The 13,911-nt window shown below is 42.5% G+C and overlaps 2 protein-coding genes across 5 annotated transcripts in view; one reads left to right on the plus strand and one right to left on the minus strand.

The window, feature by feature from the left end:
• LOC308083099 (receptor-type tyrosine-protein phosphatase gamma-like) overlaps positions 1-13,911 on the minus strand; it is a 387,100-nt gene that overhangs the window by 80,268 nt on the left and 292,921 nt on the right. For all 4 annotated transcript variants that reach the window (XM_080425241.1, XM_080425240.1, XM_080425239.1 and 1 more), the window contains exon 7: positions 12,904-13,061. In XM_080425241.1, coding sequence (XP_080281367.1) covers positions 12,904-13,061 — 158 coding nt within the window. The remainder of the gene's footprint in view (positions 1-12,903; positions 13,062-13,911) is intronic.
• LOC308083100 (ATP synthase subunit O, mitochondrial-like) lies at positions 11,707-12,509 on the plus strand. Its single transcript, XM_080425242.1, has one exon. It carries the CDS (start codon positions 11,728-11,730, stop codon positions 12,349-12,351), a length of 624 nt encoding a protein of 207 aa, XP_080281368.1. The 5' UTR covers positions 11,707-11,727; the 3' UTR covers positions 12,352-12,509.

A 13,911-nucleotide genomic window follows, 5' to 3' on the forward strand; every position in this document is an offset into this window, starting at 1 on the left:
GCTAAGCGCGGAGGAGAAGCAGAGACAATCGTTGCTCATCTCTGACAACTTGTTTGTAAACAACCCTATTCATTTTACGCACTAAAGTAGGCCACGCAGTAGCTCAATCTTAATTAATTTCACATCTACAGCTGCTAATTTACAACTTTTTAAATCAATATTAGAGAAAGAAAGAGAGTGAGAGAGAGAGAGAGAGAGAGAGAGAGAGAGAGAGAGAGAGAGAGAGAGAGAGAGAGAGAGAGAGAGAGAGAGACTAAAGCCTGCTTTATTGAACATAGAGATATTGTTTTTATGTGCTTTCATGTATGTCCCACATTCTAAAACACACTGGGTTGTTTTCATTCAAATATTTGTTTTTAAATCAAATCTGTTTGATTGAATGATTTGAACAATTAGTTTATGGATCAAATAAACTTGCTGTGTGTTTTTACATGCAATAGTGGGGGTGGGAACACTTTATTTTACTTTCATTTGTCACAACTCCCTCTGCACCCTGCAACAATTTCGAGGTTAACATTCCTGGAAGAAAGGAATAAGTCAAATTCAACTGGGGATGCAACCCTCCGTTAATAAACAGACAGCATTAGATGATACAATTCTATCCGTACAGTCAGGCTGTGTCAACTACTAATTCACCAAGACAAATTGACTGTCCACGGAGATACATTTATACATCAAAGTATTTTTGTGGGGTGTGACTGTGGCTTGTTTTTCAGGAGTTTGTCATGAATGCACCATAGTTCACTGGTGCCCAACAGTGAGAGAGAGAGAGAGAGAGAGAGAGAGAGAGAGAGAGAGAGAGAGAGAGAGAGAGAGAGAGAGAGAGAGAGAGAGAGAGAGACTGTAGAAGAGAGAATGAGAGAAAGAGATAGTTTCACAAAGAATCGTGTCTCGGGGGACACACTGATGACAACCAATTGTCCCCGTGCTTCTGTGTGCCATGAGGCAATCAGCAGCTGTTCCAGAATCAGAGACACTACACTGAAAAATAAAGGATGATTTGTACTTGGTTGCACGTACTTGGTTGTGCCCCGAAAACACGACCGCAATGGAAACAAGCTGTAAGGTTTTTTGCGTTATACTTTTGACTATGGTGGGTCAGTTGTACTGTATGTTACATAATTATGTTTTATTTCATGATCAATAAAGATATCTATCAATCAATCAATCAATCAAAAGCAATCTACAAGCTCAAAATGTGTTGCAGCGTGACCCGTCGTGCGATATAGATCTGCTATTTCCGGTGCGCGACACAGCGAGCAACCGAGTACAAATCGGGCGCACGGCTTCATTCAACTAGAGCCAGGCAGGCTGGGAATGATGAGTATCTGTGTTTTGATTGAGTGAACTCAAGAAGTCGTCCTGTCCTTCCCTCCCCTGCCTCGTGTCATCCTCCACCAGCTCGTCACATCCCAGGAGAGATGCGAGGGCATAGCCCTCAGATGAACCAGCCAAAAAAAAATACAATGCATCAAAGGATAAATAAATAAAGGAGAACAAACAAAATAATAAAAAGGAAAGATGGGGAAAGGCTGTGTATGCTGCAAAATCATAATCCCCCCCCCCCTCCCCCCGTGACATCTATTGTAACTGTGCCTCTCCCAAGCTACTGTAACAATACATTATTAGATTTCAGGTAATTATTCAGATTGATTTAGTGTATAAAGTGCAACCACAGAATCAGTGTCTGGCAATGGTTGATCAACAGTGAGCCAAATGTATACTTTGTCGTTAGACCGTCTCCTGTGCCAAAAATAGCTGATCTACAATCTCATGGATGGTGCGGGACAACATCGTACAACAACGTATAAATTAGGCATTACAAATAACTAAGAGAAAGAAGGGTGCAACAAGAGCTAAGAGTAGTAGTGTGTGTGCATTACTTTATACTCGGTGTGTGTGTGTGTGTGTGTGTGTGTGTGTGTGTGTGTGTGTGTGTGTGTGTGTGTGTGTGTGTGTGTGTGTGTGTGTGTGTGTGTGTGTGTGTGTGTGTGTGTGCATTACTTTATATTCGGTGTGTGTGTGTGTGTGTGTGTGTGTGTGTGTGTGTGTGTGTGTGTGTGTGTGTGTGTGTGTGTGTGTGTGTGTGTGTGTGTGTGTGTGTGTGTGTGTGTGTGTGTGTGTGTGTGTGTGTGTGTGTGTGTGTGTGTTACTTTATACTCGGTGCAGTTCTATGTGTTTTCCTTTGTGTCTGTGTCTGTATTTGTGTATTTGTCCTTTCTGTTATGTGTCCAGCTATTTGGATAAACAGGTGGTTGCCATGGTTACAAGCAAAGGAGGGCGGAATGTTATAAGCTGTTTGTGATGCAGACTGCAACAGACTCACTGTTGAACTCTCTCTCACTGTGGACCTGTGGAGGTGTGTGTGTGTGTGTGTGTGTGTGTGTGTGTGTGTGTGTGTGTGCTTGTGTGCGTGTGTGCGGTGTGTGTGTGTGTGTGTGTGTGTGTGTGTGTGTGTGTGTGTGTGTGTGGTGTCTGTGTGTGTGTGTTGTGTGTGTGTGTGTGTGTGTGTGTGTGTGTGTGTGTGTGTGTGTGTGTGTGTGTGTGTGGTGTGTGTCTCTACTTAGAGTCTGAATGAGTTCAAGAGTTGCTGTTATACTGTATTGTTACAATGGGCTTTATGCTGCTGAGAACTTGTGTGTGTGTGTGTGTGTGTGTGTGAGTGCGTGCATGTGTTTGTGGCGAATATTATGCATGAGAGAGAGAGATGAGAGCAGGTACTGCTGTCTGTATTTCTGAAAATCAATAAATTGCCAGTCATTTTTGCGAGCGTGCGTGTGTGCGTTAGAGAGAGAGAGAGAGAGAGAGAGAGAGAGTGAGACAGAGAGAGAGAGAGAGAGAGAGAGAGAGAGAGGGAGAGAGAGAGAGAGAGAGAGAGAGAGAGAGAGAGAGAGAGAGAGAGAGAGAGAGAGAGAGAGAGAGAGAGAGAGAGAGAGAGAGAGGAGAGAGAGAGAGAGAGAGGAGAGAGAGAGAGAGAGAGGCCAAGTGAGTCAAGACTGGACAGCATAATTATGGCATTAGGGCTACGGCACCACAGTAATGAAGCATGAGATTTACACAGTTTTACTTGAGAGGCGGCAGACCATGCAGACTGTTTCTTTATTAAAACTGGGATTTTGGAATGACAGAAGTAGCCCCAGGAAAGAGATCTTTGTGTGCATGTGACAACATCCATGAGATGGACTGAGAGAGAAAAGAGAGAGAGAGATTAGTCTCAATCCACAAACTACACCTCTGGAAAAAGTTCAGGCGGTTAACCGCTACATCTCTGTGATTTCAAGACAGCGCTGTATTATATTACTTTGGTGCAAGCTTTGTCTGCACTTTAACCCATTAAGACCTGAGGCCGATTCTACAAATGACTTCTAAATCCTAACAGTTTTCTGAAAAATGTTGCTATATCAGTGGTGCTTAAACCTTTTCATGTCAGGGACCCCCAAAATTATATATACTTGGCCATGGATCCCTATCTCAAAATATTTTGTTCCAGGGACCCCCAGAAGCAAAGAATAGAGTTAAAAATCTTTGCTGTCAAAAAAAATAAATAATATATATTCAAAGATCTGCACACATTTTCACAAAACAGCTCATCTGTAGACTTGGGTGAGGTGCTGGAGCCAAAAGGAAACCAAATGAACAATTAAAGGGAGCCTCTGCCCTCCGCACACTCAAAACTGTGCAAATCTTTTATATATATATATATATATATATATATATATATATATATATATATATTGTAAGCTTTCGGTCAAAGTCCTTCTTCAGGCATGATACAGACTCAAAAGATGTCATGGGGTATGGGGACTCTTCTCATGCATATATTGCACTATCGTTGTTTAAAAGTGGCTATTGATGCTAGGCCAACAAACAGACAGGAAGGGCGCACAATCAGGGCATGTTCAGGTCAGATAATGGTCGGTGCAGGTAGAGGACATCATAAACATCCGTAGACTACCTCACATGCTTGGCTAAATTAGCATAGTTCCCATATGCTGCATAATTTTCACCACATCAGGTGGTATATGTGGGTGGGCCAAAAGCAAATGCTGGCAGTCGGAGATGACACATCAGCAACACACAGTCATACACTCACCGATCGCGCACAGCCATTCTCACACACCAACACACACCAGCGCCTGCACCCACCACATGGCCTCATGCCAGGCTGTGTTGGGATGAAATGCCCCCCCCCTACCCAATCTCCTAATCAGCCTCCAATCTCCTAATCCACAGCATGTTGATACCCCCTGGAACAAACAGTTTCTGTTGAAGCCAAAAACTCTCAGAGGGCCCCAGTGGAGGGATTCTGCTCTTTGTGTGGAAATCACAGTCTCACTGGAGTCTAATCCATCCTGGAGTGAGACAAGCACACACACACACGCACGCACGCACGCACGCACGCACGCACGCACGCACACACGCACACACACACACACACACACACACACACACACTGAGAAGTCCATATTCATCTTAGGGGGAGAGTGGCGTGAAAGCCAGAACATTGATCTCTCTAAAAGCAGACTTATTGCTGCACTGCACTGCAATTCTTTATTGTTTTTTGTTTTGTTTTGCTTTTTACATCGAAGTGAGTGTGATACATTTTTATTTGAAATCTATTTGAACCTGTTTTTCATATAAATTGATTATTTGACACTGACTATGCATGCACCATTTGACTTAATTCAAGTAAATGTCACGTACAATGTAAATATTATATATATCTTGTGGTTTGCATGAATGTTAAATGAATGAGAGAGCAAACCAACTTAATAAGTAATTGTTGATAATTCGCTGGGCTTGATTTCATTTAGTGTGAATGCTTTGGCTCATTTTAGGCTGGCTTTTAACAGTGTTGAAAATATTGTAGTGGTAGCGAATCTAGCAATATTCGACCATCTAGTAGCATCGTTTTGGATTGTTACGACATTATAGCTCATAATAATATCCTCTGTGTAGAAAATGAATTTTCCAGCACCTCACTATTGAGCTCCATTGGTATGACTCTGCCTGTCCCTGGAAGTCACATGTTTCTCCTGCCTCAATATATTCAGAATCTGCCAACCGTTGAATTTGTCCTTATGCAGGCATCTTGTTGGTGCAATCAGTTACAGTAATATGCACACCCGAGATGCGCAGATCTATCTACAGTATGTTGCTATACCAGCCTTGATAGTCTATACATTGCATATTGCATATCCAAATTGTATAGTTTCTAGCTTCCTTCTATATCTTCATATTTTAGTAAATGTTTGTAAATGTTTCACAATACAAATGAATTCTATGTGCAAAGTGTACGAGGCAATGAAAATAATTCTGATTCTGAATTCTGATTTTAACTTGTGCTCAACATCATAAGTCTCCATCCATCTCAATACTGTCTTTTCGGCTATTTTCGGCAAAGATATTAGGTGTAGAGTGAAAAAAAGGCGGGTGCCACTGTATAGACCCCTGGGGGACTCCAGTCAACGAAGTATAGGGTGTAAGTGGTTAAGAAAGATGGGAAAACTTCAAGCTCTCAAGCTCAGTCATGAGCCAAAAGACAAATCTACTCTCCAAATCACACGGCATGATTCAATGTTGGTGCAATGTTCAAGACCAAATTCAATCATGCTAAGGGTCAGTCCTGCAGAGTGCAGGCATGCTGTGTTCCATCTTCCCCTCTGTGTGTGTGTGTGTGTGTGTGTGTGTGTGTGTGTGTCTCTCTCTCTCTTCACCCCCACACCCCCCTAGCCCTTTGTTTTCCTCTAATTTCACCCAGAAGTCCCCTCTATTACTGCCTGCTGGAACAGCTGTGGTCTCACTGTGAGTCGCAACAAGCACAACAACAAACTTTGGCCTTCCTTTTTGTAGGGATGGTATGTTTGGTCTTATTACCTCTGCCAAGGTGGTTATGTAATGATTTGCATCTGTCTGTCTGTCTGTCTGTCTGTGACCAAGATATCTCAAGAGGAAGAAAAAACTAAACAAAAAAGATGTTGGTGACCCTGTGACATTTCCTCTATCGCCACCATCAGCCCTAACTTTAAAATGAGCAAACTGGGTGGATTTCTATCATGCCTTGGTGGACGTCTGCACTCTACTGAGTGCATTATTACCATTTTCACTTTGGTGTTACAGTATGTCTGTCGAGAGATTTTTGTCAATAGCGTAGTACTGGCCAGATGATATTTGTTTCCATTAGTATTGCTACACCATGCTAACAAACTTCCAGTGGACATTTCTCAGTAACCGTAGTTCCCATTAAAAAGGGTTTTCAAGGCCTGGACGGCTAGCATAGCGGTCCAGGCACCTAGGCCGCTAATGCGGGTTCGACTCCCAATTCCGACAACCTTTTCTGCGTGTCACTCCCCTTCTCTCTCTCCCCTACTGTAATCTATCAATCAAAGGCAGAAAAAGCCTAAAAAATATGTATCTTAAAAAAAAGAAAAGGAAAAAAAAGCTAGGGTTTTCAACAATTTGACAGACCACCTCATCAAAAACATTGTTTGTATGTTTTGAGTAGAAGGAAGTGTGTGGTCATTGATCAAGGGATGAAATTGACCAAAGAAAACAGATTGTTACCAGAGCAGAGGGGTAAACCAGAAACACGTGGCCATCTCTCTCTCTCTCTCTCTCTCTCTCTCTCTCTCTCTCTCTCTCTCTCTCTCTCTCTCTCCCTTTCTCTCTCTCTCTCTCTTTCTGTCAGTCAATCTCCGTCTTCTTCTCTCTCACACATACAGGACATACTAGCTGGCTTGTCATTCTTGTGATCTCTCTTTCTGCAGCTCATTCGTTCTCCCTTGCCGCTGTCACTCGGTCCCACCTCTCTCCCTCATCTCTCTCTCACTCCCAGCCAGAAAGGTGAATACGTCTTCCACATTTGGCTTCCTCCAGCAGTGCTCTTAAGCAAACTCATTTGGTCTCATTAGGACACAGATCTGCCAAGTGCTCCGTGAGGGAAGGTGCCAGGGAGAGGAGAGGAGAGGAGAGGAGAGGAGAGGAGAGGAGAGGAGAGGTGAAGGAAAGAGGGTTCCATTCACATTCACAGTAGGCTATACAATACGACAAGACACTTCCAATCCCTGCTTTTTCCCCTTTATTAACCCATTCAATCCGGGAACGCATCTCTGTCATTTTAAGATTTCTTTGGCTATCAAAAAATAGCAGACATGCGTGCTATGAGCTTGTAGATCTGCTATTTTTGAAAAATCTTGAAAATGTTTTTTTTTTTTCATTTGTAAAATATGTTGTTCCAGAGACCCCCAGAGGCAAAGATTTGAGTTACAAATGTTCGCTCTAAAAATATATATATTCAAAGATTTGCACACATTTTCACAATTTCTTTCAAAAATAGCAGAACTACAATCTCAGAGCGGGCACTCGATTCTGCGCTATGAGCTTGTATATCTGCTATTTTTGAATAGCCGAAGAAATCTAAATTGACATGCGTTCCCAGATTGAATGGGTTAAGCCTGGGTTTTCTGAGTGTATAATGTTGTATATTATTTACATTACTGTGTCATGCAGCAGAGCGCCATATTCATATAAATAATCTTGTTTTGTTTATTCTATTCAAAATCCAGGGATTTTTCCATTCCCTATTAGCATTACAGTACACCCTTCTCATCAAGCAGTGCTGTATGTACAACCTTGACCTTATTATAATGCCTACACACACGACACAAGCACTCCAGCCTAAAGTACTACAGCATTAGGCTACAGTCTCTAGCACCATGCTTATTTTCACATGTTTGCATCCAATAAAATGCAGCTGTGGCACAAACTGTATGTAGATTCTGTTCTTTTGGCCTGTTGAGGCCAAAAGAACAAGATGGTTCCATCCATGGCTTCAGTAGGAACCAAGCCTCCAAGGATAGTGTGGGTAAAGGAGAGCCCACAGGGAAAGAAGGAATCGATTCAGCCAGCGATATGCCACGGATAGAAGCGTTACTTTTCAAATGTACACTGTTAACAGTTGCTAACACAAGCGTAACATTAAATTAGATAAGATAAAATAAGAGAAAGCTTTCTTGATCGCTTGAGGGAAATTGAGTTATTTAAACAGCCAGGGTTGGAATATAGATGAAGCAACCATAAAAGGAGGACTGATTTAGCAGCAGAAGCCAACAGGCACAATATCAAAATCTTGAATATCGAGCGGTGCTTAGATGCAGCAGTTGTTCAAGTTGTGTGAAATGTACTTCTGGAGTATAATACCATTTAACATGGCCTACCTTTCTGAACAGTACATACAAAAAGGAATCCGTACATGTAACAGAGGACAGCCTTGGCATGTGATGCCTTGGTTTGTAAGGAACAAACAATAAGGCTCAGCGGAATTTTCAATGCTAGTAAACAGACTAATTCACTTCTCTTTCTTTCCATGTTTCATGAGTTCTCTGGACTCATGAACCCGAGAGAACTGTAGCATCCCGGGGTGTGCATTGGATGAGGATGGACTTCCCAGCACGCCTCGGGGCACACACTAACAGTTATTGTTCTAATGTTCAGTTATTACTTGTTATGGGGAATGCATAATGGGAATAAATGTGTCATGTTGAGTTGTGTCGTTCGTCTAAACATTTGTTTTATGTGTTAATTTGGGGAAAAGCCATGGGCGATAGGTTAGTGTCTGAAAGCACCCCCTCCCTTCTGTATCCCAGCTTTGATTTGTGTTCCTACAGAAAGTCATTGTCATGACTTCTTTTTCGGATCTGAATCCCACCGGCCATTGCAGAATGTTCTCCCCAATTTAACTTGATGAGAACATTGTTCCCAAAGGAAATAACGGACACGCGTCCTTTATTTACATTCTGGTTTTGAGAAACAGCCCTTGTCATCTCTGCTTTATTGGAGCTTGGGTCTGCTTGATATGCAGTGATACAGACTATTGCTATCTCCTGGTATAGAGAGTTATTTCCTTTCACGCAGGCACAGAACACACATGCAAATCGACCATCAGCCGAGCATCAGCTGTAGTCTTTGCGCTGTGTTTCAGTGCAACCTTTTTCCTTTTTTCTCCCAATTTTGTCATTATGCCAATTCCCAATTTTACCCCCGCGTGTACTCCCTGTCACTGCAAACCCCTACAGTTGGTCATGTGAGAGCGTGTAGACGAGCACACGTCTCCTCCGATAGACATGAAGTCGGCAGGCGCTTCTTTTCCCCTGCCAGTGAGCAGTTTCACCGGGAGGGCGTAAACGCATGCCATACATCCTCTCCCTGTTGAACAGGCAACCTGACCAATCTGTGGGAGTTGCTAATGCGGCGACTGTGATTGCTCTCCACGCCCTAGATTACCTCCCGCAAACATAGCCAATTGTGGTCGTTGGAGCGCACGGCCAACCCCCAGTCTCCACAATGGTGGGCAGCAACTTTACCCCTGCGCCACCCGGATGCCCCCCAATGCAACTGTAACCGGAGAATTTAAGTGACGTGATCTGATCAGTCGCCGTTAGTTGCCGTTAATTCTTGCAAATAGCTTGGAGTGTCAGGGCCTTAAAAGGCCCATATTAACACTAAAGTTCCCTCTTCCACAATACTCTACACCTAGATCAATTAACTATATGAACTTTAACGTGATACTGATTCACATATTGTAAGCCAAAGAAAGAGCTGAACTATTAAGCTTGACACCAGGTAGGGTGTCTTTCGATTATTTCACAGATTGAGTGATCACATAACGTGCTCAATTCCAAATCTCTTACTGGCATGGGGAAGAATCTATTTTTAGAATGCATCTTGGCCATGTGGCTCCACTGGTTGTATAGAAAATGCATGTCTGTATGCGTGCATAACAACGTACATCAATACCCCAGCGTTTCCATCATAATAAAGTGTTAATGCTTTGCCTATTGTCGATAAACACAGACAGTCACAATGACAAAGTGTTTTATTCTCAACTCACATAAGTGGCTACATGCCATGAGGTTCACCATGCACAAAAATTGCATCATAAATTCAATAGGGAATTATGGCTGAACAATAATGATTGGAATTTATTGGAATTTGTAGAACATTAAAAGAACATGTAGCCTTGCTTGATGTATTAATGTGTATACAATATCAGCACAATGTAGTACACAAGGCTCAGTGAGTAAATTATAAGCCCATTAAATAGAAGCAAAACTAAAACATTATAATAAAAGAAAATCTACTACCTCACCAAATTAAATAGGTATTTCCTATGCTAACTAGTTGTTTTTGTTCAGGAAAGCTCTGATAGTGGTTCAGATGCTTTGGTGACATGGCGGGGTCCCCAAGCACCTTTCCCATGAAGTAAGGATGTTCCGGCCCTGCTTTAATGAGAAACACTTAGAACCACATGTTTTTTTACTTTAATTATCGAGTCTCTGCAATATTAATACTATTTATGTTCATAAATATAAACATCCTATAGCTCTCAGCAATTTCATTATGTATTTAAGTCCTGTCAGAATAATAAGCATGCTTGAAACACAAGGCAGTATAAAATATTAAAAACAGTTCCATGGGCAACTTCAGAACGACTGATCCCAAAGGAAGCATTTGAGCACTCAATTTCTTTCAAGGCTTTAATAAGGTGCAAACAAACAAAGATTAAAGGGTTCGATTCACTGCATCTTCGTCAGAGTCATGTCTTCATTTCAACTCACTGAATAGTAAGTCTTTGTTTGTTTGTTTGCACATTATTAAAGCCTTGAAGCAAATGGAGCGCTCCAATCCTTTCTTTTGGGTTCTGTCTTTCAGAAGTGGCCTACAGAACTGTTTTTAAAATTGCAGACAAAACCATAAACTAGGGTGACCATATTCTGAATCCCAAAAAATATGTGTGTGTGTGTGTATTCTTTTTTTTTATTCAGATATCAAAATAATCTTTCTATAACAAAAAAATCTGTCAAATATGCTCTATATTAATTATGTATTTAATTTAAAGCAGTGGTTCTCAAAAGTGGGATCCAGGGACCCTCGGGGTTCCTTCAGGGGTTTCCAAATGGACCCTTTACAGGTCTGTATGCCTCTTGACTTCTGTATGGACATTAAGCTTTGTAACTAAACAAAAATAATATCTCTCTAAAGTCTTAGGCTTATCTTAGAAAAAGAGAGGTAGCCCATTCTTCAAAACATTATATCTTCTGCTTTTCCAGGTTGTACAAAATATTCGGTCAATTTAATTTGCAGAAGAGCTCACCTCGCACAGCTGTCTTGTGCTTTGCAGTGTTGATATGGGCTTGCAGGTGTAAAGAACTTTTATTTGCTACGGAGACATAAGTTCCAGCTTTGCAGACAATACAATCTGCTTCTCATTGGTCACGACTAAGACGAAAACAGTACTTTTTCTGCATTTCAATGGTGAAATTGCGTTTCGGCATTTTCATTCATTCACGGAGAGCTCAGGCTCAGTGCAGCCGCAGCGAACCTATGCTTTGATCTCTGAGCAAGTAGCGCAGGGCAGAGTTGAGTTATGAATAATACACGTTCCGGGGTTAAGAGTGGAAGTCTGCCTCTTAGAGTGCGTTTCCAAACAAACCATTGAACATTGTAAATGCATATATGCTTTAATGGTAATGTGACTGTGATACACGCGCAAAACCCAGGACTTTTGAAGGAATTTATAAAAAAAAAACCCGGGCAGGCCGGACAGGCCCCCAAAAGAGGACACGTCCGTGTAAAAGAGGACGTATGCGCCCATATATAGGCAGGACCACGGCCACGTCACTCTGACTCAGACATAAAACAGACCCCGACAGACAGCTGTAGTAGAAAATGGCAGCACACATGCTAGGACAGCAGATCCGTCAGTTCAGCTCGTCTGCGATCAGACAGGCGCTGGTAAAAGCTCGTATCACGGTTTACGGAGTGGAGGGCCGCTATGCCACAGCTCTGTTCTCTGCTGCCAGCGAGCAGAAGCAGCTGGAGCAAGTGGAGCAAGAATTGATCAAAGTTACTGCCATCATCAAGGACCCCAAGCTTTCCAGCATCATCTTTAACCCCCTTGTGAAACATAACCTCAAACAGAAGGTTTTCCATGAGCATCTTGCCAAGGCTAAGGTCTCCCCCATCACCATAAACCTCATCAATGTTTTGGCTGACAATGGCAGACTGACAAACACTGGGGATGTGATCACCGCCTTTGGGAAGATGATGAGTGCTCACCGTGGAGAGGTCCTCTGTTCTGTCACCACCGCTCATCCTTTGGATGAAGCCAACCTTGCTGACCTGAAAGTTGCCCTCAACGCTTTCCTCAAGAAGGGTGAAAAAGCTTTGCTGGAAACGAAGTCTGACCCCTCCATTCTTGGTGGTATGATCATCAGTATTGGAGACAATTATGTGGACATGTCCACCAAGACGAAGATTCAGAAACTGACCAAGCGCATCAGAGAAACCTAAGTCCTGTGGACTGAACCGTGGACCGCATGGAAAGCGAACATGGGGGGGAAATGCTTATAAATTGTACATTGCTACCGGTTCCAACACTGCAATTTCTGCAAAGCCAGTGTCTATTGTCGAGTTGATCTTAATGTAATAAAAACTTCTTAAGTGGTAAAAAAAAAAAGACATAACCATAAACAAATCCGACCGCTATGCCCAATATGGGCATGTGCATATCTGGGACAGACCAACTTCAAACTTGGCGCGCATTGGCAAGGACCCGAAGGAGTGCAGTGCGTGTCGTCGCAGTTGTCCAGAACCGCGATTCACCGCCCTTTTATGGCCATATGGGCATAAAAGGGACACACACAGACAGACGGGTAACACGGCTACTCTGACAAAGCCCACACTATGACTCAGACATATTGGTCGGATCGGCGGTGCGACGTAGGTGTGAGGGCCGTGTAGCCTGAAATAGCTGCATTGCGACGCGTTGTACTGTAGATCGTCTATTTTCAGAGATTAGCATAACACTCAGAACATGTGCGTGTGTGTGTGTGTCTTCCTCACCTGTTTGTAGGAGACATAGACAGGTCTGTTGAAGATGATCCACTCTACCACCTTGGTGCAGGGCGGCGTGGTCAGAGAACCCGTGTAGCGGTAGTAACTTTCCAGGGAGGAGGGCAACAAGTCCTTCAACACAAATGGCTCCAAGAAGGTCTCCTTCTCTGTGGAACAGAACAGGACAGGGCTAAAGCTTTGACGCTAAACCACACTGAAATCAATAAAACACGACACGCTTTATTTCACTCTTAAGTAAAGTGACCCGGGCTTTTGGCACGGTGCCTATACAGTTTCCTAGCCATTGGGTTTGTGAAAGCGATTCTATTTGCATTGTTCCGTGACCTTGTTCAGTAACCACTATTGACAAGACACAATTACATTGAATAGCTATAGTTATGTCTTCCTGTTTCCTGGTGTTAACAAAGAATTGCCAACCATACAGCATCATGTTACCCAACCAGGATGTTAGCATTGTAAGACCAAGAACTGAATAATTTGCTACTGTACATACAGTAAAGAATTGGCTTTTACGCTTTCTGAGTTAAATGAACTTTACATTTTTTATTCTGGGTACTTACTGTTTCTGCACCCCAACCGAAAAGTCAGTGAGACAATAGAAGACACATACTGTGGTGTGTGAACAGGCAAGATATGATTTAAAAGAGTGAGGCTGAGAGACATTTCAAGTCATAAACAATTTGACGTTTTGGTTATTGCATTTGTATGGATAATGTTTCAGACATTTCTGCTATTTATTTATTTAGCTACTCCACATACAGTATAGACATTGAAGTGTGGGAGGGGGATGCAACACAGCTAATGTAACAGATTCAAACCAATAATGACTGAGGTTTGTGCTTACAGGATGTGAGACTCAACTTGTATGGCCATTAGCTCCTTGAGTAGCTACAGTGCCCCTTTGTTAGTGAAACATATCCAATTACCCTATAAGGGCATTCAATGAAAAGGATTAAAGTAGTTTATAATCACAGCGATATGCATCTCAGCGACTAC

Source organism: Gymnoscopelus braueri, assembly GCF_963280865.1.
Source record: "Gymnoscopelus braueri genome assembly, chromosome: 3".
Taxonomy (NCBI): domain Eukaryota; kingdom Metazoa; phylum Chordata; class Actinopteri; order Myctophiformes; family Myctophidae; genus Gymnoscopelus; species Gymnoscopelus braueri.

Excerpts from the sequence above, each read along its gene's own strand:
- LOC308083100 (XM_080425242.1), top strand. The coding sequence starts at position 11,728 with ATGGCAGCACACATGCTAGGACAGCAGATCCGTCAGTTCAGCTCGTCT.